The sequence below is a fragment of the Perca flavescens genome, chromosome 10, assembly GCF_004354835.1.
Source record: "Perca flavescens isolate YP-PL-M2 chromosome 10, PFLA_1.0, whole genome shotgun sequence".
NCBI lineage: Eukaryota > Metazoa > Chordata > Actinopteri > Perciformes > Percidae > Perca > Perca flavescens.
In genome coordinates, this window is record NC_041340.1 from 29671862 (window position 1) to 29694684 (window position 22823).

A 22823-nucleotide genomic window follows, 5' to 3' on the forward strand; every position below is an offset into this window, starting at 1 on the left:
GAGAAACACAAATGGCCTGAGTATAATAAGCTCCTTAAAGAATTTAAATACTACTTTGCTGTGTTGGAGTTTGAATTCAGAACTAGACATCACGGATAAAATAATTTGATAACCATGCTTGGTTAATTCGGAGCAAAGTTCAAATAACACTGCAATGCAAGCACTTTTTGCTAACAGAGGTAACACTATATATTTACTATACAATACATACAAAAGGAAGGATAATGACTGTAATTCATTACATCCATGCCTTCAGAACTTGTGGGTAGAATTATTCTGCTAAGTGGCTCAGTAAAAATTATTTATCAGTCATATGTGTTGTGTCGTAGGGGCTGTAATGTAGCCGCAAAGAAAGAAACGTGATAAATCACTCTTTTTTTTTTTCCACTGAGCCCAGGTAACCAGTTGTTTCAGACCAACCCCAAGATTATATTTTCTTAAATAAATTTTAGGTGGCTGTAATGTAGTGCAACCATATTCGCCGCAGTAGATCTGGGAAGCGATTTGATAATCGGCAGTAATATGTTTGTGATTGTATGACAGATCTGGTGACAGAGGCAGGCCACAACGGCTGCTGTTAGGTAAACACAATATAGATACATATTGAACAGATACTGCATTAAGGGCAGCCTGCATGCAGCAGCAGCAGCAGCAGCAAGACTAATCACACATCCTATATAAATACAAACTATTAATGTATTCTTATATGTACTGCAGTTAAGCAAAAGCCACTTTTGAGATAGGCAAGATGTTAAAGGTAAATAAAATTTTTGACATTTGATCTTGGTCCAGTAGCAAGATCGCAGCAGTCGGCTGTGGCGAAACAAGTTACCAGGTTTAGGGCAATTGTGCAGCTTGTATTTATCTTCACAAAAGTGCTTGTTTTGCCATTGACAGGCTCAGATTAATATTCTAAGTTCTGACAACAAAATGGAAAGGATTTCTAAGGAGGTCAACCTTTCTGTTAAAGAGTAAGATCCTTTTTTTAAATATAAAAACATCTATGAAATTGCATTCGCTTAAAGCCACCAGACTCCATGTAAATAAACAGTAATTTTAGCATTATTATACACTTCATTCAAAGTCAAACAAAATGAAACTATGAAAAGCCGTTTTGGGTCGTCTTTCCACTTTTCCACCATCACAACTGCGGTTTTGGTTGAAATAAACACATCATTTACCGTTTTACATGTGAAAATATGTTGGCTCTAAACACGCTAAAAGTAGTATATTTAAATGGAGTCCGGTGGGTTTAGCGTTAGCGACCTCTGAGCTTTTTCTGGTTAAACAGAAAGGTCTTTAAGAAGTTTAAAGGTTAAAAAGGCCTAGCTCTGTAGGGATCCTTCCCATAATGTTGTCAGACACTTAGAATAATAATCTAAATCTTTTTTAATGGACCAAATTGATGATGCACATTTGCCCCATAGAGGGCAGCCTGGTCTGTGGCTGCCGGTTACAGTGTTCACGCTTAATACTGGTCTAATTTCAAAGATTGTTGTTCCAATCAGTCACTTCCACACACAAACATAGGAAAATAGGGTCCAGGTTGAAAAAAACAGTAGTTACCCTTTAAATAAATATACTACATACCATTGATAGCATGTTTGGGGTGTAGTGTTTTGCAACTTTTTTTCTCTCTTTCACCTGTTGCTTCTTTTAAATGGGATGAGAGAAGCACATGTGATTGGTCATTATTGAAGATCACACTGACTCTACTTGTTCATTCTGTAGATGCATCTCACTTCCCTTATTTGATACTCCTCGTCCTCGGTCCTCTGCTGAACCGGAAGTTGTAGCCCTCCTTTGCAAAGGCCATCTCAAAGCTCTTATTCCTGTAACAAGGAGCGAGGATTGAGGCGGGATCTCTGAGGAGCTATGAGCGATATCAATAGCTATTTATCTAAGGAAAGTTATTCTGCACCAAGGCTGAATTTCGGGAAAGAGACTTCAGATACAGTATTATGTAAGGTCTAACACCTCCGAACCTCATTATCTAAAGACATAGCTACTCTGGATGGTATTGCCCTGGCCTCCAACCCTACTGTCAGAAATCTAGGGGTTATTTTTGATCAGGATACATCCTTTAATATCTAAAACAAACCTCAAGAACAGCCTTTTTTCATCTTTGTAACATTGCCAAAATTAGAAATATCCTGTCTCAAAACGATGCTGAAAAACTAGTCCATGCATTCGTTACTTCCAGGCTGGACTATTGTAATTCCCTACTGTCAGGTTGCTCAAATAAGTCCCTTAAGACTCTCCAGCTGATCCAGAATGCTGCAGCGCGTGTTCTCACAAAAACTAAGAAAAGAGATCATATTTCTCCTGTATTAGCTTCTCTGCATTGGCTTCCTGTAAAATCCAGGATTGAATTTAAAATCCTTCTCCTGACCTACAAAGCTCTAAATGGTCAAGCACCATCATATTTAGAAGAGCTCCTAATACCTTATTGTCCCACTAGAGCACTGCGCTCCCAGAATGCATACTTGTGGTACCTAGAGTCTCTAAAAGTAGAATGGGAGCCAGAGCCTTCAGTTATCAGGCTCCTCTCCTATGGAATGAGCTCCCAATCTGGATTCGGGGGGCAGAAACTGTCACCGCATTTAAGAATGAACTTAAAACTCTCCTATTTGATCAAGCTTATAGTTAGGGTGAGTGAGGAGTTGCAGCGTCCGCCTAACCAGGCCCACATGCTTCTCTTCATAGTCATTAGATGAATAATATAACAAAAGTAGAGGGGCAGGCCAGCACAGCCCGATCCGGCAGATTCCAATCCCGAACAGGCTACCTCTCCTTTTGACCTGTCTCTCTTAGTTACGCTGTTATAGTTATAGACTGCCGGGGGACTTCCTTCCTTTGACACACTGAGCTGCTCTCTCCTCTCCCTTTCTATTACCATTTGTGTGCATGGTGTATTTCCTTGGAGATCTTGGTTGCAGCTGTCGCCGTGGTCCTGCTGCAATCCCTGCTAAGCTCTGCTGAACCCTGCTGCTTCCTGCTACATCCATCCATGCTCTGCTGGGCCACGCTACATCCTCTAACGCCCTGCAGCGCACTGATATGACATGAACTACTACGACTACCATTTGAAGTCACTGTTCCATTATTAATGTGACTATTATTGCCACTGTTCATCACATCCCCAACCGGCACCGTCAGACACCGCCTACCAAAAGCCTGGGTCCGTCCGAGGTTTCTTCCCAAGAGGGAGTTTTTCCTCGCCACTGTCGCACTGCTTGCTCTTGAGGGAATTACTGTAATTGTTGGGGCTTTGTAAATTATAGTGTGGTCTAGACCTACTCTATCTAAAGTGTCTTGAGATAACTCGTGTTATGATTTGATATTATAAATAAAATTGAATTGAATTGAAAAGATTTGTGACCTAATAAATTCCCATCTAAGCTCCAACCCACCTTCAACCTGAGCAGTGGTCAAATCAGCCAGAAAAACTAATATCACCTGTGTTCAGAGGCTTAAAGGTCCCATGACATGGTGCTCTTTGGATGCTTTTATATCGACCTTAGTGGTCCCGTAATACTGTATCTGAAGTCTCTTTCCTGAAATTCAGCCTTGGTGCAGAATTACAGCCACTACAGCCAGTCCCACAATGAGCTTTCCTTAGTGCCATTTCTGTGTCTGTAGCTATTGAGGAGGAGGGGGGGGGCAAGGTGGAGGGTGGGAGTGTGGCCTTGACCAACCACTTTGCTTGTTTGAAAGCTATGATGTCTCTATCTCATGGGTGGGCCAAATTCTCTGGGCGGGCAAACAGAGAAAGGGGAGGTAACCTTGCTCCTTATGACTCATAAGGAGCAAGATTCCAGATCGGCCCATCTGAGCTTTCATTTTCTCAAAGGCAGAGCAGGATACCCAGGGCTCGGTTTACACCTATCACCATTTCAAGCCACTGGGGGACCATAGGCGGGCTGGGGGAACGCATATTAATTTGAAAAAAACTCATAAAGTGAACTTTTCATGCCATGGGACCTTTAAATGCCTGTTTTATTTTTCAGTGGAACTTTTTTGAGTTCCCAAATAACTTTTTCCAATACAAGTGTTTTTAAATGTCAATGTTTCAGTCCAGGTCTTGTTTTCAATGGGAAATTTTATTTTCGTTGCCAAAATGATATGTAATTGTCCTAGCTCCATAACTATCAGGATCTAGAGGATCTAATCAAAGTTGCCATCAAGCTGTATGGGAAATCCACTGGATTCAGCTTTTGGAGTTTGATTCATATTATGGACTAAAAGTGAGATATCTCACCCTCTGCTAAAAAAATGTCCCCCACATTCATAAAGATGCAATAATAAATTACTATAGTGGCCCTCTACCATTTTTGTTGATCATACTTTTATTGTGGCATATAAATAGACAGAAATACAATGTGTAGTAGGTCTATCGTATCAGCATGTTTGTGAAAAATCACATTGGGGGTAATATTTTTTCAAATATTTTTATTTGTATTGGAGAAACATAATTGGCATATTTTGAAATATAACAGGTTTATAAACTATAAAACATCTACTATTAATGAATGAGCGGCTTTAACTGCAGTGAATGTTCTGAATGTCTGCAGTTTGAGTTCAAATGATTTATTCTCATTAAACTGACGTTTGTTTTAAAACTTTACACAAGATCCTGTGACCAGACGAGCTTCATGTTGCCAGGAAATACATACTTAAACATGGTATTGACAAGGTAACAGTCGCTCCAATACAAAATTGGAGCACAGTAATGTAATGTGTTTAACTGTATGCATAGTTTAGTGGAGGTTATTGCAAAGGGTCAGTTGGTGTTCGTGGGCCCTGATTTACAAAACTTTCACAATCCACATCAGTTAAGTGTTGATGTTAAGTGTGTAAGTGGTGAAAGCAATCAAAAATTATAATTCATCCAATCTTCCATTTATCTGCTTCCTCCCAGTATTCTGCATCCTCATAGCTTTGTCCTCATATGTAGGACCTGTCCACTGCAATCAGCCTCACTCCTGAAACACAAAGAGGAACGAGTCCATCAAAACTGGAAATTGACTGCAGGCCACTTTGATCTAAGTTCTGAAAGCTCCTGTTTTGAATGTCTATTGGTGAAGTTTTGAAGGAATTCTGAAATGTTAACATCCCACTGTAATTAGGACATGTTTACACATCGTGGAGCTCATCAGGTTATTCAGTATTGATAGTATAACTTCATGCAGTACATCCGATTATCCATGATAGTATTATTTACAGTAAACATATTTGCAGTGAAATGGTAATGTATTATACAATATACACATGATTGTGTACATTATTGATACTGTATTTATTGTTATAGATGACTGGAGGTCTGGAAGCTATGCTGTATATTCTGAGGTGGTTAACATAATCAACAGGGAAAAGAAAACAAGTAATTATTTCACTAGACAAACTTAAACCAAAGAAAAACCTGTCTAAAAGGTCAAAGTAGCTTTATTGTCATTATGTGGCAGTTCCCTGATGATGCTGTTATTGCACGCTGTGTGTGTGTGTGTGTGTTTGTGTGTCAGAGATGCTCACAAGTCTCTGCGCTCGAGTCCAAGTTAAGTTTCAAGCTTGAGTCCAAGTCAAGTTCCATTGAGGCTAATCAGAACACTGCATTTAAAGCATGTACAGTGGGGGAAATAAGTATTTGACCCCTTGCTGATTTTGCAGGTTTGCCCACTTACAAAGAATGCAAAAATCTACAATTGTAATCATATGTACATTCTAACAGTGAAAGACAGAATCCCAAAGAAAATTCCAGAAAATCACATCATATGAATTTATTAAAATTGATAACCATCTGATGAGGAAAAACAAGTATTTGACCCCCTGGACAAACAGCAAGTATTCTGGCTCCTACAAGCCAGTTAGTCTTTCTTTAAGACACAGCCCCAATCCGAACCAATTATCTACATCAAATACACCTGCCTCACCTCGTTACCTGTATAAAAGACACCTGTCAACACCCAAACAACCAGCATCCAACATCACCACCATGGGCAAGACCAAAGAGCTTTCTACGGACATCAGGGACAAGATTGTTGATCTGCACAAGGCTGGGATGGGCTACAAGAGAATCGGAAAGCAACTTGGAGAAAAGATCAACTGTCGGTGCAGTTATCAGGAAATGGAAGAAGCACCACACCACCGCCAACCTCCCTCGGTCTGGGCCTCCACACAAGATCTTGCCTCGTGGGGTGTCCCTGATCGTGCGAACGGTGAGGAATCATCCCAAAACCACAAGGGGGAACTGATGAATCAACTGAAGGCAGCTGGGACCACAGTTACAAAAGAAACGGTTGGTAACACACTAAGCCGTCATGGATTGAAATCCTGCAGCGCACGCAAGGTCCCCCTTCTCAAGAAGAAACATGTACAGGCCCGCATGAAGTTCACCATTCACCACCTGGACGACTCAGAAGAGGCCTGGAAGAAGGTGATGTGGTCAGATGAGACCAAAATAGAACTTTTTGGCCTCAACTCAACTCGTCGTGTTTGGAGGGCAAAGAACACAGAGTACAACCCAAAGAACACCATCCCCACCGTCAAGCATGGTGGTGGCAACATCATGCTTTGGGGGTGCTTTTCAGCCAAGGGGACGGGACAACTCCATCGTATTGAGGGGAGGATGGACGGGGCCATGTATCGTGGAATTCTGGACCGACATCTCCTTCCCTCAGTGAGAGAGCTGAAGATGGTTCGAGGATGGGTGTTTCAGCACGACAACGACCCTAAGCACACCACCAAAGCAACAAAAGAGTGGCTGAAGAAGAAGCACATCAAGGTTCTGGAGTGGCCTAGCCAGTCTCCAGACCTGAATCCGATTGAAAATCTTTGGAGGGAGCTTAAAATTCGAGTTGCCAGGCGACAACCTCGGAACCTGAATGATTTGGAGGCTGTCTGCAGGGAGGAGTGGGCCAACATCCCTGCCGAAATGTGCACAAACCTTGTCACCAACTATAAAAACCGTTTGACATCTGTGCTGGCCAATAATGGCTTTTCTACAAAATATTAACATGCTGTTTGTCCAGGGGGTCAAATACTTGTTTTTCCTCATCAGATGGTTATCAATTTTAATAAATTCATATGATGTGATTTTCTGGAATTTTCTTTGGGATTCTGTCTTTCACTGTTAGAATGTACATATGATTAAAATTGTAGATTTTTGCATTCTTTGTATGTGGGCAAACCTGCAAAATCAGCAAGGGGTCAAATACTTATTTCCCCCACTGTAATATGTAATTATGACTCATTAATCTATTATCATACAGTATCAGCTTTGAATAGTTGTTTGGTATATAAACAGGCTATTGCAATATAACAAAAATCACCAGGAAGGCTTTATTCCAAAATACAGTTATTAACTGCTCATTCATCTTTTTATAACATCTGGCAAACGACAGTCGGGGTGACCTCCGTAGGTCCTATAGCAAAACGGTAGCTAAACATGTTTGCTAACCTATCATATGCCATATCCTATTTGTACTCGGAAATCAGATTTTCTGAGATTAACACGGATTGATGAGCCCACCTCTCTCTGCTTCGTCAACTATTGTTTCACAGTCTGTCTCCGACCGGTGAGAAAACATTAGGCCTATAGCTTGATGCATTCGTGAACTGTTTTCTTTGATTGGCAACACATACACATACATACTGATATTGGTACTAAATATTTTCGCCAGCGAAATGTTAACGGTGCTGTTGTTCATTGTGGGTGTCATTTATAATTTCTCTGAAGGACAATCGCTGCCAGAGAAGGTTTCCACTAGGCCAGACAAAATCTGACTTGAGTCACTTGAGTCAGTATTGATCTATAGGCAAGCCGAGGCGATCTTGCAATGTTTCGGACGGTCTGCTCGACCTAATTGCATTTTAACATGCTACATTTATTCACCAAAGCTACAGTAGGCCTAGTTAGGCTACGTGCAGAACATTGTATGTTCTTTCAGAAGTGAAAGAATGGATTTTGTTGACAGTTTGGTGGGTGAAATGGGTATGCAGAGAACCTCAAAGTCCCATTGACACCTCTTTCCTATGCAAATCTCACAATTTGAAACTGCAGCTGAAAACGGGCGAATCCCAACGAAGCTAATAGTTGACGTCAACTCGGTGGCTGTACCTTAATTGGTTCTGGTCTGTACCTTTGTCACTCCCCAAAATTTACATACAAAGACCAGCTGGTGTTCTGAATGTAGGTCACGCAGATCTCAGACACTAGTTTAGCTGCAAGCTTTGCACTTCCAGGGGAATTACAAAGAAGAAAGTTTGGAAGTTTTTCAAGGATATTGAAAATGAACCAAGGTTGTAAATGCAGTGTTCAAGGCTTACATGGAATGCTACATGGCTGCCGGTCGTGGTGCTCCAGGTAAGTGGTAGTTATAGTGGTTCAGTTATCCCAGAAAAAATGACTATCCGCTGGGTACAGAGCACCATGCTTCCAGTCGTGGAGCACCGTCAGGTCAGTGGTAGTCGGTGGTCTAGTTACCAGGTAACTGCGAGTGTGGCAGGCATTTTCCCTGATATTAATAAATGAAGTTATGTTTTCATTTATATTGCAATGTAAATAAAACACACAACCAGTAGCAGAGTGGCAATTGGGAGAGTCGGGACTTTTCCCGGGGGGCCGGTAGTGTTTCGAGGCCGTGAGGGCCGGTCTGATAATAGTTACACATTGCCCGGCTGCGGGCAATGGAGCAGGAGTTGTGGATCTAACGCGGCGCCGCAGAGGACTTGCAATGGGCGGTGTGCTGCTGGAGCTGCTGCTGTTTTGCTGCTCTCTGTCTGTGTGCCTCACTTTCCGCTAAATGTGACACTGAACTAGCTACAGCGCGAGTTGTGATTCCTTGTCTGTGGAGGTTTTTTATGTCCCAAGGGTAACGTCACAACAATGAAAGTGTCAAAACTTTTCATTGGTGTGTGTGTTTGTGCGCGACACACTGGAGGATGACTAAACTGTAACTAAACTGTGTCTCCGGTGCTTTGTACAGTAAAATTAGTTGAGGAGTTTATGTGTCGGAGCAGAAATGAAGTTTGAAACCTGCCAGGGATATTTTCTAGGGCCTTGGCTGCTCCAGCCATTCCTGCTCCGGTGGTGCTGCGGCTGTTTGGAAGTCTATCGGTAACGTTAACAGACAGTGTCTAATGATGGAAAGCCAAACAGGAAAAGGGAAAGGTGGTGCTGAGAATGTCAGACTCAAAAGGAGAAAATGGTATTGTGTTGCTGTGCTCTGTGTTGTTCATTCTGGCCTATTACATCACAATTAGGGAGGGGCCAGAGAATTCAGGTGAACAGAAATTTTCAAATCCAAGCAGACACATACAAGCTAATTTTAAGCAGAAATTGGAAATAAATAATAACATGTACCCAACAATAAGTTCCTCTTTAAGTAAAATATTCTTCCATCACTGCTACTACAACTACAATGTAAGTAGTAATGTAAGTAAGTAGAAACTCTTAGTATTACAGTAATATGATTGGTAGATTGTTGTGTTGTGTGTTCAGCAGCTGAGCTCAAAGATTTGCCATGTAACTGTGTTTTTTTTGTCCAGTCAGGTTCCAGTTCTGATATTTGTGACCTCAGGCATATGGTGGTACAAACATCAAAATCACAAAGAAGTGAAAAATGTATTTCTTCCTGCTAACTGTGTGCACACAGACTCAAAAGGTATTTCACCCCCACCACCAAATCTCTCTCTCTCTCTCTCTCTCTCTCTCTCTCTCTCTCTCTCTCTCTCTCTCTCTCTCTCTCTCTCTCTCTCTCTCTCTCTCTCTCTCTCTCTCTCTCTCTCTCTCTCTCTCTCTCTCTCTCTCTCTCTCTCTCTCTCTCTCTCTCTCTCTCTCTCTCTCTCTCTCTCTACCAGCTGCTGATTTCTGACAGGCTGATGACTGTGTTTTTTCCCCTTCTTGTTTCAAAGTATGTTGGAGCAGATGGCCTGGAAAGGCAAAGTGGGGGAATGTGTTGGAGAGACTGCTGGGGAATGTGCCAAGTGTGTGTGTGTATGTGTGTGTGTGTGTGTGTGTGTGCATTTGTGTGGTTTCAGTTAGCGTGCCTTCTCGCTGCCCTCTGCCCTTCATGGCGCCAGCTCCACTTCCCTTCCACTCTAAACATCTGGTGTCTGGGACTTTGAGAACACACACACACACACACACACACAGAGAAACAGCCAGCAAGCAGAGAAAAAGCCCTCAGCCAGTTTACATCTAAAAAAAAAACATGACTGCATTAGTGTGAAGCTGGATATGAAAGCTATACACTTTGACTGTGTCTCATTAATGAAAACCTTTGAAATATATTTATTTTATAACCACAAGGGTGTTTAATGTGTTCAGTGGACCCTTAGGCTTATTCTCTTAGTCTTGTCAAAAATATTAAAGTGCAACTGAACACTCAGATTTACTCATCCCTTTTTGTAGTGAAAAAAAATAGTAATAGTAATAATACCATGTTTTCAAGTGTATTGAAAATAGTTTTGTATTGTTAAAAGGAAAAGAAAGTCTTTGAGGAAAATACACAAATGCCTCATGTCTCATGAGGCTTTCAGACCAAACGTGGCAACTTCACCGCTGCGCTCTGAAACCCATCATTTCCATTATTAGAGGCAACAAAAGCATCACTGCACATGACGCTAGTTAACATTATACAGCAGGTAAAGTTAGCCTACCGTTAGCTAGTAGCTGGCTTAAACACAGTTAAAATGCCTTAATGGTGTAGTGTGACTGTATTTCACTGGAATGGAGTCCAATATGCAATAGTCTGCAGCTAAAGACGCAGAGTAGACTAAGCACCATGGCCACTGCCACTGTTGGAGAAACAACACAGATGGGAGTTAATGGTACGTTCAATTGCAATTTCAAAAAGGTCACAGTGTATAAGGGCAATTGTAGGAAAAAATTAAATAAAAAATATGGAGCCAGGGGAGTGGGGTAATATTCCCAGAAAAAAAACTCAGAATGTCTGACATTAAAGTCGTAAATTCAAGAAGAAAAAAAATTGGATATTCTCTGAGATTATAAAGTCATACATTTGCAAGAAAAAACTCAGAAATCCTTGTCCATAGATGTAACCAGCGATATCCTTATCTGTCCATTGCTGTCCAGATCAGGCGTGCCCTGCCAGATCGGTTATGTGCCAAACGCACTTTTGTTTTTTTCATGGCCAGGCTTCCTTGGCACACTTAGGCACAGGGTGGGATCAGAAAGAAGGCATAGGTGGGTGCATTAGAGGCTGTGACAATCATGACTTATAACATTCACCACTTACAGAGGAGCTCTCCCTGTCATGACAGGGGATAACATATCATGTTGCACATCACAGCCACACAGGTTACCTGTAGGCTATTATAATCAAAAATGTGGAGCTCCAGGCCAGCCTTTAAAAAAAGATTAGGCGTGCAGCCATTATCTTGTTACGCTGTGTTTAGGATGGAGACACCGGGTAAATGACTTGAGGAACAGACCTGAGTGAGTTATGTGGGGAGCGAGAATTTTTAAGCGATTCACAATTTTTCATAGAGCTGTGTTACCTGATTGGGGGCGATCTACAGTACATAACATATACGAGCTCTTTTCTGATGGCTGTAAAGAGAGTCAGCAATGTAACAGTGAAATGGCAGCAGTTTTGATATTTACATGTTAAAAACAATCATTTTCAGTGCCTGCAAGCTATTATAGCAAAACCTACCCAAAACAGCCCCCACTGTCGTTACTTTAAACTATGTTTAGACTTTAGACTATTCGTTATGTGCGCTTTTTTTTTTAAAGTATCAGTTCAGGCACTGTTTAGGCAACAGGTCACACATTTTATCAGAATACAGCATAGAAAATCTTAGAAATATAGGAAATATTGAATAGGATAGAACAACACAATGTAATAATAAAACACCAAATTCATTATTAAATTCACTCGTTTTCATTTTAAGCAAATTGTATGTCTGAATTCAATACACATTTTCTATAGGCTCAGTCTGCCACTTTTAAAAAAAAAAAACAATTCCAGTACCAAGGTATCAGAATTTTGGATAGTTATCATGGAAACATTAATTGGTCATGTGAAACAGAACACTGGCAGTTGAAATCAGCTCCACGCAATACACCCCCAGCAGACGTCGTACTACACCGTTGAAAAGCTTCAGAAGCGACTCACATTTTAGTAAATATTTCATTATATCTTTTAATGGGACAACACTGAAGAAATGACACTTTGCTACAATGTAAACTATTACGTTTACAGCTTGTATAACAGTGTAAATGTGCAGTCCCCTCAAAATAACTCAACATACAGCCATTAATATCTAAACCGCTGGCAACAAAAGTCAGTACACCCCTATGTTAAATTCCCATAGAGGCAGACTGATTTCAATTTTTAAAATGAAATCATGGATCCAGGATAATATGCATCCTGATAAAGTTCCCTTGGTCTTTGGAATTAAAATAGCCCCATATCATCACATATTACCATTCACCATACCTAGAGATTGGCATGGTTTTATGTCAGTTAGCCTAATAGCTAGTTTGATTTGCATTGAGAGATGATTTTATGGAAAGTACCCCATGCCAATCTCTAGGTATGGTGAAGGGCATGTGATGATGTGGGGCTATTTTAATTCCAAAGGCCAAGGGAACTTTATCAGGATGCATAGTATCCTGGATCCATGAAATAACTGGCCTTTAAAAATAAAAATCTGCCTGCCTCTATGGGAATTTAACATAGGGTTGTACTGACTTTTGTTGCCAGCGGTTTAGACATTAATGGCTGTATGCTGAGTTATTTTGAGGGGACTGCACATTTACACTGTTATACAAGTTGTAAACTTAATACTTTACATTGAGGCAAAGTGTCATTTCTTCAGTGTTATCCCATTAAAAGATATAATGAAATATTTACTAAAATGTGAGGGGTGTACTCACTTTTGTGAGATACTGTATAAACAGAAAGGCTGGTGCGTGGAGAAAACAACATCTGTCCCAGGCAGTAGGTGGATCCTTCAAGCCGGTGAAACTAAATCACTGGTGCTGAAGAAAGAAAAGACCATCAACAAGTTCTGCTTTGCACTTGGCAGTACGTAGATACCACCCATCAAAACCAGTGAAGAGCCTGGGGAAGGTGTTTGACTGCAGCCTGAGAGACAGAGAATTCCATCCGAGTGACCAACCCGGAGCTGAAAACTGTGGCTCCCCATCAGCCTGAACAAAGAATTTAGGGTGACCAAGAGTCCTACGACCCAAAGGTCTCAAAGGGTGGTATTGAGGTCTAGACAGGACGAAAGTGGAGGGCAGCAAGGGCTGTGGATTTCGCTGAATCACAGCTTAGGCCCATGTACTGCGCAGTGTCACGTGGAAAGGCTAGTCTGGGTAGCAGTACAACACCTGCTATGAGAAGGTGCAGGGACCCTTCCCTGCAAGAGGCCGCTGATCCAGGATGAGATGCGAGAATCTGTGAGAAACTGTGTTCTGCGGCCTCTACAACACTCACACTTTGTGACCTCAAAAATAGCAGGGCTCAGAGACAATTAAATATGCTAAGTTACTTTTACTTCTAAGATCAATTGTCAATGAAAAATGTTGATTGTGTAATGGGAAACAGGGCCCAGGTGAGTTGAGTACTCTGCTTGAGAAGGTTTCTTTTTGTGAATAATAGAACAATATAATACACATTCTCAAATAAAAGGTAGGATTCAAATAATAGCTGGAAGCATGTCCAGCAGAAATATTGACTATAGTCTGGCTCAGTATAGTCTATACTCAGTACAGTCTGCAGTCTACAGCCTGTTTTCTATTTGCAAGGGCATCGTCGCTGCATCCAAGGCTTAGTGCCACCTTAGATGGTTGTGATTGGTTTAAAGAGATACAAACAACGCAGAGCGTTATTTTTCCTTTGGGAGTTTAGCTGGCTCAAGAGGTACAAGAGGCTCAAGAGGTACATTTAGTACAATGTATATTTCCACAGCACTGAGTACTGAGTTTCATTGACAGTAGCTTATCTGCAAACAAAAGGATGGCAAAGTAAAAATTATTGGAATTAGGTTGCTGAGTATGACATGACTTTCTTGTTGTATTGATGGATTTGGTGCTGTGGACATTGTAATTGATGGATTTGGTGCTGTGGACATTGTAATTCATCAAGACAACAGTTAAACATGGGGAATGTGTTAAGTTTGTATTGACAATCAATTAAAACAGGACGATGAAAACACTAAAATATGATAAAGTAGAAGTAGACATTATGTCAGTCAGTAGTATATGGTTGAGTTGCATATTAAGTGCTTTGAGGGCCTTCTGTGAGTTATTTTGGGGTACAATAGTTCTGTAGAAAGCTGCATGCAATACAGGAGGCCAAGCAATTGGCCCGTTTGGTATGGGCACTGCACTAGTATAATTATTAAGCAAGGGAAATTAGAAATAAAGGCCCGGTTCATTTGTTTCTTACTGTAGTTGGGGCACCAGCCACTACTTGATAATATATTTTATATAAAGGAATGAATGCAGTCTCACCTTCCTCTTCTTGCTCCTACCCTCAGCCTGCAGGGTCCTGGTACACTGCTCCACACACTGAGAGAAGCTCAGACTGCTGTGGTCTGAACTGTAGTCCAGTTCAGCCAATTGAGCAAGAGACAGGATGTAGTTGCAGGCTATACGTAATATTGCCAGCTTGGATAGCTTCTGCCCATAGGAGTAACATGGCACCTGGTGAAAGAATGAAATGGAGGGAGATGGGCATAGAAAGTTTGTTTACATGTGTAAATTGGCTTGCTGTCTGTTAACTAGAAACTAGGAGGATGGAGGATGATGAATTCAAGTAGCCAGAGAAGACACAGTACAACCACATCCCTGCAGCCTTTCAAGCAAGCCAAAGCAATTTCATTTCAAGCGAGTTCAGTATGCTTTACATAATAACATGTATATCTATATATATAGTATATATATGTACAACATATGAGTGTATAAACAAAACACTAGAACAATATAATAAATTACGCAAGTATCCTCCCTTCACCCATAATAAAAAAAAAAAGTATTTTTATTTTGTCCTGGTTGATTTAAAGCTTCTGTATGTAACTTTTTAATATTTCTGAAACTGTAATTTTTCATCTAATGATCATAAATGACTTGTAACAACAAACAGGACTAACAGTGAAAAGAATGCTATTTTTACATAGTTTTGATTAATGCCTTTCCCTGGGTCCGATTTTTCCCTGCAAAGTCACAAAATGATTTACGGCCGGTAGAACGGCTCTACCATAACACATTCTGATGGGTCACAGATTTATTTGTAACACCGGAAAAGCCAGGTAAAAGGTAGCAGGAGATTTTTTTATATAGGCCATATTGTATTTAAATTTTATTTTAGAAGTTATCTGTTGTAGTTATGGCTGATACTAGGGCAGGACCATCAAAGAAAAAAAGGAAATTAAACAACTAAAAGCTAAAAGGTAAAGAGAAAGACGACAGGCAAAAATCCGAGTCTATCTCTATCTATCTATCTTTCAACAAATGGAGACAATTATGGGATTGGAAATTATTCAAAATTGACCCAGAATTGGCACTCAGATATTTATAGTCTACACCATTCATAAAATAACTTAATGCACAATGTGGTTGTACATCAGTAACTTATATTGTATATATATGTCCTGGTTTTTATTTATTTTCAGTCCATGTTTGTGTTGGCTTACTATTTTCTTTTCCCTTGTCCCCCTTGTACTTGTGTAAAGCGTCCTTGGGTTTCATTAAATGCGCTATATTAATCTAACTCATTATTACGTTGGTTGCTACAACAAACTCTTAATGCTCTGGCTCTTGACACAGTGAAACCCGGTTTAGCTCATGATACATTCAAAGTAGTCAAAGTTACCGAATGAAACACTCGCAATCGCTACCCGGTAACTGAGTGAGTAATTGTAAAGAAAAGACCTTTACGACAGCAGGTGTGGTAAAAACACTACAGCTATTGTCCAAAGGGGCCGCTAGAATCAATACAAACTGAAAGTTACAAATAGCCACTTTACTTAACCATAAAATGCCACAACAAAATAATGTTGTACTAATATCTGATTGGTTGGTTAGTCAGCCCTCTAAAATATGGAGATGCAGCGAGAGCCGTAACTAAAACTGAAACATCTTAAGTTGAAATACTATCTTTTCTGACAACAATGCTAAAGCCAGTATTTTTTCCTTTGTTTTGGAGTGTGTTGCTGCCCATTTTGGCACCTGAATTGCCAGACATGAAATGCAAACATGCAAAACAACTTGCTGCAGCCATGATAGCAGCAACCAAACAAATTGGATTAACAGAGATTAATTCTACCTGACCTAAAAGAAAAACCAAGCATCTTTCCAAAGAGTTGCATGACCAGAGATGTGGCAAAACACAGGTAAATATTGGTAATGCATTTAAAAGAAGACAGCTTAGAGCCCAAAAGGACGCTGAGTTGGCTAATTTCCTCCTGAACAGGTAAGCATTGGGCTTTAAGCTAATTTATCAAAACTACTATTAGGGATGGGTATTTTCAGTCATTTCAACATTAGTGTAGTTGCATTAAATTCACTTTATATAGAGTTAGTTATTTGCAAAAAAAAAAATTTAGACACAGCCGGAAAAGTGATCCCGACTGGTGCTGGCTTTGCCCACATGCTAACACATACTAATTGCTAACGTTACAGGAAGACAAGGCAAGTGGGCCATGGCTGGTAACTTTATAACCACTGTGACAGACATATGACAGAAACCACAAGTTTGACTTCTTATATTGGAAACATGCAATTTAACTTTGGTAAAACAACCATGTGTGTGTGTGTGTGTGTGTGTGTGTGTGTGTGTGTGTGTGTGTCGGTCAAAAAAACCATGTTGGTTTGGGGCTCTTTGTAGTTTTATAGTGCATACTTGTAAGTCAGATGCCAGAGCTGAGAATGACGTCACACCCGAGTTGATTGCGTTTCATTTACAAGTCGGACTTTAATTATTTTCATTAGCTCTAGCCATGTTAGCCATTGTTATCAATACCAGTTGATAACAACACATTACGCTGATTTACGTGCATACAAACAGCGTAACATGTCCACAGATAGAAAGTGGACAGGACCGTGTACGACTGATTTAGTGATATCAGACAAAGTGCTAATAACTGTATGTTACTACAGCTTTTACTACTGTTGATGCATGGGGTAGCCATGTTGGATTTTTAGTTCGGGGTACAGAGAGGTTGTCCAAGTTCCGAGAGCGGGGGGGGGCATGATTCCAACTTGGAAAATCCAACTTCCAAGTACAAATGTAACGCACTACTACTACAAATGCACGAAATGGTTACTCTTGGCCCAAATGTTTGTGGACAAAAGGCACAATATGGCTATTTAACCCTAAGATCCCCATCTTAGGGTTAAATAGCTTTACATTAGTGAAACCGGGTTGCATTATCACGTGACTAGGGGACGGGCCGCAGGACCAGTGAGTAGTGTGTGAAGATGAGGATGTGTGTGTTAGCAAAGGGGAGAAAAAAAGGGAAGAAAGCACATTTGAGAGAAAGCAAAACACTTGAAACCTTGGTTTCGGGCAGAGGAAAAATAACTAAAATAATGCCTGTGGCATCAGGCTGTTGGAGACTGGCCAAGATACGTATGCTCCCAGCACTGGTTTGGGGGATATGCCTCCAGTTGAACGTGAGATGGCAGCCTTAATATCTCTGTGTGTGACAGAGTGTGACTGCTACTCCATGCTGTCCAGTTAAGGAGTGTGATAAAACTGACCGACTGGTGTGTCAAACATACAATGCAGCCACACAAGCAGCTCGGTCAGGTAATGTGCTTGCCATTGTATTGATGGCTCTTAGGAAAACAGCCAGTCCCGAAGACAGGGACACCATGAATCTGATAGATTGTAACTTGATTCTCAGCTGACACAGGACATTGGTTCTACTATGTCATCTGCCATGATGTCACAAAGGCAGATTTGGTTGGCGCAGACATCTCTGCCGGAAATATCAGGAAAGAGCTTATAAATGTGCCGATTGTTCCAGGGCGGGTATTTCATACTGACTCCCAGGGTTTGCTATTCTGGGCAGTAGATCTTAAGTTATGACTATATGCTGGATGCTCTTTTGGACGGCGGCCAAGCCTCCTAAGGTCAGTCACATGACTTTGTTGACATAATGTCTCGAGGATAGGTTGAAGGATTGCATTATTCAAGGTAAGACCGTGGTCATCATTCGGTCTCATAGATCCATAGTTATAATCTTACTTATGTAATTGAATTCTCTAAAAGTTTTTGTTTGTCATAGTACATGTTTTATTGTACCTATGCTTTCCTTTGTGTTGATGTTGCTGTCACTTGGGATTGCTACATCGATCACAACTACCTTCTTTTGCTGTTTGTCGACCACCACTGGTGGTTCACCATTTTATCAATTTGGATCTGGAAGTCTCACAGAATCTTAGCTCTGTCATTCTCTGCCACCTTTGGAAGTGCCTCCCACTTTGACCTTGGTACTTCCAGCCAATACTCGGCAAATATGTTACTGTACACTATGCCAACCACTTGGTTATGGCGTTCCAGGTATGCCGTACCTGCCTGCATTTTACACCCCACTGGACTGTCTCAGGGGCATCTTTACACAGCCTGCACCTAGGGTCCTGTCTGGTATGGTAGACCCCAGTCTATATTGATCTTGTGCTGCCATGATGAGTGCCTCTGTGCAGCCACTGGTATGATTTCTGTCAGTAGTACATGCCATGCAGGGGTTTGTCCTTCCATGATGGTTCCTCCTCTCCCCCTGCCACCTCATCAACAGGTTTCTGCTGCCTGAGATATTCACTTAGCAGGTCATCACTTGTGGCCATCTTTCTGATGTACTCCTGGATCTTTGTCCTAAATAGTGGCTCTGACGCTCACTATTCCTGTTGTATAGTCTCAGGGTGCTGGACTTCATGTATTGTGAGGAGCTTTTTTGTCTTGACATCATTGGCTTCTATCTCTTCCTTTGGCCAGGTTATTATACCAGCTTGGTATCTAATGACTGGCAGTGCATATGTGTTGATGGCTCGGACCTTGTTCTTGCCATTCAGCTGGCTCTTCAGGACCTGCCTTTTCCTGTGTAGGTATTTGGCTGTGGCCGACTGCTTGCGACCTGCTCATGGTTTCCTTTTGACTGTGATATTCCAGGGTATTTGTCGCTGTGCTGAACATCGGCTATGTAGCCTCCTGGTAGTTTCACCCCTTCAGTTGTTACCATCTTACCTCCCTTTGATAACATCCAACCACATTTATCTAATCTGAATGAAATTCTGATGTCATTGCTGTAGAGCCTTGTGATGTGGCTCTGTGAGTCAATGTCAAGCTCATTCCTGGCATACAGCTTAATGTCATCCATGTAGAGAAGGTGGCTGAGTCACTCCTTTTCAGAACCGGTATCCATAGCCACTCTTAGTGAGGGGGTTCAGCCCTTTGCAGAACACCAGTGGGTACAGAGCATCACCTTGGTATAAACCACACTTGATGTAAGTTCTTAGTTACCTGTCGATGCTTTCTTGTAGTCGATCCAGGCAGTGCACAGGTTAGTCTGTCTGTCTTGCAATCTCGAGTGACTGCTGTTGACCAGTAACTGGTGTTTGGCTCCCTTGGAATCTTTGCCAATTATTATTGATACCTGACTAGACCTTCAATGTTGTGCAAAGATATCAGATCTTCATGATCAGGATTGTGCGGCCTTGGGTTCTGGGTGGGTCCCATCTCTCAGCAGCTGGTTCAGTTGTGCTGTCAGGCTATTATGGCCAGTAGTTCTTTAGCCAGTAGGTGTGGATCATATCTGGCCCTGGTTCCACCAGCTTTTCTCACTCATTTTTGGATGTCTGCCAATGTGATGGATACTGGGTCTTGTTCTGGGAGGTTGCTGTGGTCTACTCTTAGATCCACTAGCATTATTGTGTTTCCTTCCTTCCTTGCCTCATTTATTTGTAGGATATAATATTTAATAGTATATGATTTTTTTTTTAATTCAATTCAATTTTATTTATAATGTCAAATCACAACAGGAGTTATCTCAGGACACTTTACAAATAGAGTAGGTCTAGACAACATTCTATAATTTACAAAGACCCAACAATTTCCCCCCCAAGAGCAAGCTTTTGGTGAGACAGTGGCAAGAAAAAACGTTCTCTTTGACAGAAACTTCAGACACACCCTAACTGTTGATGGGCGGCCATCTGCGACTGCCAGTTGGGACACAGAGACCTGGGGCCTCATTTATAAAACCTGTTACGCAAGAAAAAGTTGCGTGAAGCAGGGTGAAATTGGTCGTCGCAACATTCCTCGCAATAGTCGGGATTTATAAAGAATTTCAATGCGTAAAAATGTTCCCAGTTTTCCGCAAACTTTTGACTTTTGTTTTGTAGGCTGCGTTTTAGTGAACTCCGATGGTATGCCGGTTTTCGGAACTTAACCCAGTTTTTGTTTTCCTGAACCCAACAATCCCGTTCTTGCTAAACCGACCCAGAGCTGGTCGCGGCGCCCGGCGAGGGGCTGCCAGCAACGGGGGAGAGGCAGCGGATCCTCCCACACCGTGCAGCGGAGGAAATGTGCTTTTCCTCCGCTGCTCTCCCCTGCCTCTCCCTGGGAAATGCGTTGTTTGTTTGATGTGTATCTGTGTGTGTGTGTGTGCGTGTGCGTGTGTGTCTGTGTGTGTCTGTGCGTCTTTATGTGGTCGTGTCTGATTGTAGGTGTCTGTGTGTGAATGTTGTCTTTCTACACCTGCTATTCCCACACAGTTACCATACAAGTTACCAAATTGTCACTTTTTAAGCACTTGTTTCTATTTTTTACCTTTTTAATAATTGAATTTCCTTTCTCACAAAAAACGAAAATGATCATATGATCATAAATGTGATCTCACAGGGGTAAATGGCAAATATGAACCATAAATGATGTATATCATTGGTAATTGAGCTAAATCTGTTAAGTATTAAGGCTGTGTAACAACAATATGAACACTACACAAGGGTTACGGCTTCCAAAGAGGATATTATTTCGACGTTCTACCTCTGTTAGGAGCACATCGATCTCACAATCACTGAATCGTGTTTTTTTCCCCATTTTTCCGTTTCGTGATTAGTGATCAAGGGCTCCTTTCAAGGCTGGAATATTCATTGATTGATTAACATGGACCTTATTAGGACAAATATGGGACGACCTTGGGAGGAGCTAAGGCTCGTGCACGACCGCATAAGGTAACGCACGTCCGTATTTATAACGAGAAAAAGTGCGTACCGGTGTGCGCCGCAAGGTGTTATAAATCAGAATATTGTTTTTGCGTACGAAAATTCTGACTTTTTTGCAAACGGAATCTTTCAGAATAGAATCTACGCACAGTTTTATATATGAGGCCCCTGATAACCCCTGATAAGGCTGATAACCTATTTTAACATTGCTGTTATAGCCGATAGGAAATATATTCAGATTTGTTTAAAACAAGTATCTATGATAATCATATTTTGTACATACTGACAAATGTATGATTTTTTCTTCATCTGTAAACATTTTTTTTTTACAAAAGCCAATAAATGGGGGAGGTCACGTGACCAACGATTGCAATGGTCGCTCAAGGCTAAGGCTCCTCATCCACTTCTGTATTTTAATTGAAAAACCAGGTCTATTCCTTCTTCTTTGACATCAATCATATTTGTTGACACAGTGACTCAGTGAAATGCCTGCAGGCGCAAAAAAGCAGGTCTTGTTGTCGTCTACCCAGACACAAAAATCTGCTAGCATGGTGGCGGCTAACAAGGCTACTGATGCTAGCGCAGACGTAAACATGGAAAACGTTATAGCCAGGGTCTTGGAAGGGCAACGAGATATGTTTGAATCAGTAGTCCGCAGCGCAGTGAAGGATGCGTTAGCAGGAATTGATACCTCGCTGCAACACGCACTCTGATTTTCAGGTGTTTGAGATGTCAGGACCGCCAAGCAATCCTTCAGGGGGTGAGACAAACACAGCAGAAAGGCCCGATTCATGATTCCAAAGCAATACTACGCTTTAAGCTTGATTATAGCGCACTCACTGTCCAACGGCGCCAAGGATTTATAGGACCACAGCGTAAGCTACATGCTAAAGGTGTCTCAAAATTCCTTGCAAGTTGCTTGCTCTGAAATTGAAACAAAGAAATCCAGAGCTACTATCAACAGCAACCGCACAGCCCGAGGTATCTCAACAAATCAGCGACACTTTTCAATCCTTCTATTCAAAGCTGTATGAGTCCTCCTGCAACCCAGATCCGACACAGTGCCAGGAGTTCCTAAAAGAACTAAACCTGCCTCTTCTTGACCCAGAGGAGGCAGAAGAACTGGTTCAACCTATAAAGTTAAAGGAACTTAAATCAACATTAAAAACAGTTTAAAAAGGGAAAACGCCGGGGTTGGATCCAAGTTCCATCAGAACTTCTTCTACAGTACTTTGACATATTAGCCTATTACCTACCATTTTACAAACTTTAACTTGTACTGTACGCAGACATTGTATACACTACCGGTCAAAAGTTTTAAAACACCCCAATTTTTCCAGGTTTTTATTGAAATTCATGGAGTTCAATGTCTTATTGTACTATGAAATGAAAGAATAGAACAAATGAACAATTTAAGTTAAAAAAGAAATCATGGAATCAATTTATAAACCAAAATCTATTCTAAATTTTTGACTCATCAAAGTTGCCCCCTTTGGCAGATATAACAGCTTAACACACTCGGGGCATTCTTTCTACAATGGAATTCAAATATTCTTCAGAAAGTTCTTTCCAACTCTGTTGCAGAAGTTCCCATAAATGTGTGGAACTTGTAGGTTGCTTTGCT

At 41.2% G+C, this 22823-nt stretch overlaps 1 protein-coding gene across 2 annotated transcripts in view; it reads right to left on the reverse strand.

The window, feature by feature from the left end:
- Positions 1-4372: 4372 nt before the first annotated feature.
- Positions 4373-22823, reverse strand: part of atoh8 (atonal bHLH transcription factor 8) — a 29954-nt gene continuing 11503 nt past the window's right edge. The window contains exons 3-5 of one of the 2 annotated variants that reach the window (XR_003693519.1): positions 14489-14680; positions 10048-10119; positions 4373-4985 (exon numbers count right to left, since the gene is read on the reverse strand). Coding sequence is in view for 1 of the 2 variants with exons in the window: in XM_028589265.1 (XP_028445066.1) it covers positions 4980-4985; positions 14489-14680 (198 nt within the window). In the remaining variant the exon portion in view is untranslated. The remainder of the gene's footprint in view (positions 4986-10047; positions 10120-14488; positions 14681-22823) is intronic. The other variant, XM_028589265.1, reaches the window with a different exon arrangement.